The 2628-nt window shown below is 39.1% G+C and overlaps 1 protein-coding gene across 1 annotated transcript; it reads right to left on the reverse strand.

Moving 5' to 3' along the window:
- Positions 1-1557: 1557 nt before the first annotated feature.
- LOC145584177 (uncharacterized) lies at positions 1558-2277 on the reverse strand. The gene is made up of 2 exons (XM_081641085.1): positions 2133-2277; positions 1558-1958 (listed from the first exon to the last, which is right to left on the reverse strand). Exons 1-2 carry the CDS (start codon positions 2275-2277, stop codon positions 1558-1560), a joined length of 546 nt encoding a protein of 181 aa, XP_081497211.1.
- Positions 2278-2628: the final 351 nt, after the last annotated feature.

Genomic DNA, 2628 nt, shown 5'->3' on the forward strand with positions numbered 1-2628 from the left:
ATTCCAAATAAAACTTATCAAAATATAATTATTAATTCTAATCTTATTAGGATTAAAGAGAACCTTCTAAAGAATTCTAGAAGACTATCATTAATTCCAACAACTTTAGGAATAATAATTAACATTGGGCCCCTCCCCTAGATCATCGGGCCGCATATAAAGATCAAATCGGGCCCAGTTTAGTATTTTGGCCATAACTTCCTCATTATTCATCGGAATTGGGCTTATAATATATCGTTGGAAAGCTCTTTGCAAGCCCCATCCAAATACACTATTATTGGACCCTTGTCGTGGACCAAACTAAACTGGATTGAATGTTTTCATAAAATAGAGTTGTTTTTCGAAAACAGAAAGAAAGAATTTTAAATATAAACCAACCGCAACACTTGACCTTTCACACTTTCACCTCATTCGATAATCATTCGACGCAAAAGGTATTCATCACTGGGTTTGGTTTTGGGGAGACACATTTGGGTGTCTACAGTTACATTTGCAGCAAACCACAAAAACAGATCACTAAAGTAAGAGCTAGGAGCCTGAGTAAAGTATGATTCAAAAGTACTTCCCCTCCAAAATTTTTTCGCCCCCCTGCATTCAAGAATGGCATGTTAAATTGACTCATTGCCCAACCCACAAATAGTACACCTCATATCAGATATAATATGACGATGGAAAAGATGTTCTCGAACAGCAAGAAATCCTTTGCATGCCCTCCATAAGAAATGACACAATTTTGGTGGAGCTTTAAGGTTCCAAATTGTCTTCCATAACAAGTCTTCTGGATTAGACAAAGCTCCAACCCCACCTTGTCTAGCAAGCCAATACCCTGACTTTACGCTATACACACCATCCTTAGTGGGCCACCAATACGTTGTATCATTAGTGCACCTATGTGACAGAGGGATAATTAATATTAGTGCCTGCTCCACGTTATTGAAAGTGCTTTGAATAAATTCCACTCTCAACGAAAAATCACTGTCAATAGCCGGTGTAGGAACAATAGAAGAAGTATTCCTCGGAAGCCAAACGTCACACCAAACATTAATTTTAGCTCCATTCCCAACACGCCATTTTAAGCCCTCAAGTAAGAGAGATTTTGCACCCCACATACTACACCAAGCGTAGCTAGGATCAAAACCCCGATAAGCACCCAACACATCACTATTTTTAAAATATTTGGCTTTTAAAATAGAATACAAGAGAGTACCCTGATTATGGTGGAGTCTCCAAAATTGTTTCGCTAATAAAGCTTGATTAAAAAATCTAAGATCATGAAACCCCATACCGCCATGACTCTTCGGAAGACATAATAAATCCCATCGCTGCCAATGTAGCTTTTTAGTCGACAGGGACGAGCCCCACCAAAATCTAGATAATAGGGCATGAATTTCATCAATGAGAGTATCTGGAATTTTGAAAATGTTCATCATGTATGTTGGTTTGGCTTGAGCGACCGCTTTAATAAGCACCTCCTTACCCGGCTGAGACAATAATTTTTCCTTCCACCCCAACAACTTTTCCATATTCTCTCTTTTAACCCTGCAAAAATTGCCTTTTTTATCTTCCGATGATAGTAGGGAGTCTAAGATACTTCTCATGTCTCACAACCTCACGCACACCCAGAATATTAATAAGTTCTTCCCGTCGATTAGTACTAACTTTTTTGCTAAAAGAGACTTCAGTCTTGCTTAAATTGACATTCTGACCGAATGCTCTCTCATATTTGTTGATAATGTCAGCTATCACCGAGCATTCTTGCACAATGGCTCTTGCAAAAACTATACTGTCATCAGCAAAAAATAAATGAGAAACCCGAGGGGCTCCTCTACAAATCTTGGCACCATGAATAAGGTTTTCTGCAGCCCCCTTAGCTAGTAATGTGGAAAAAGTATCAACACATAATAGAAAAAGATACGGAGAAATAGGATCCCCTTGCCTTAGACCCCGGGTCGACACAACTGAACCAGAAATTTGCCCATTAATTTTAAAAGCAAATTTAACACTCAGCAAGCATTTCATAATTCGGTCAATCTAATTTAGAGAGAATCCCATTTTTTCCATGACTTTTTCTAGGAACACCCACTCAACCCGATCATACGCTTTGCTCATATTCAATTTTAAAGCTGTGGAACCATCTTTCCCTTCCCCACCACGCTTCATAGCGTGAAAAATCTCAAAAGCAACAATAGCATTGTCAGTAATTAGTCTCTGCGGGATAAAAGCACTCTGATTTTGTGACAAAATCTCACCCAAGAACCCTTTTAATTTATTGGCCATAGTTTTCGAGATGATTTTATATAGTACATTACAACAACTAATAGGCCGATAATCAGAAATCAACTTCGGTTCATCACACTTGGGAATTGTAGGCGTCGTTCGAAGTGCGCCTACGTTAAGCATGTGTGAATATGCTTGGCACTCATAGGAAGTGGGAATTGACGTATACGATTAGGGACAAGGAAAGTAGGGAGCCGCCAACAACTTTTTAAGGAACATGTAAACCGTTTACGGATCATTTAAGGCAACCACGATAAAGGGACAACGATAGGCAACAACGATTGACCCGTGAAGGTTACACCCCATTCATAATCCATGAGATTACTAACTCCATATGGTTCGGAACCACGT

Source organism: Chenopodium album, chromosome 16 (genome assembly GCF_948465745.1).
Source record: "Chenopodium album chromosome 16, dcCheAlbu1.1, whole genome shotgun sequence".
NCBI lineage: Eukaryota > Viridiplantae > Streptophyta > Magnoliopsida > Caryophyllales > Amaranthaceae > Chenopodium > Chenopodium album.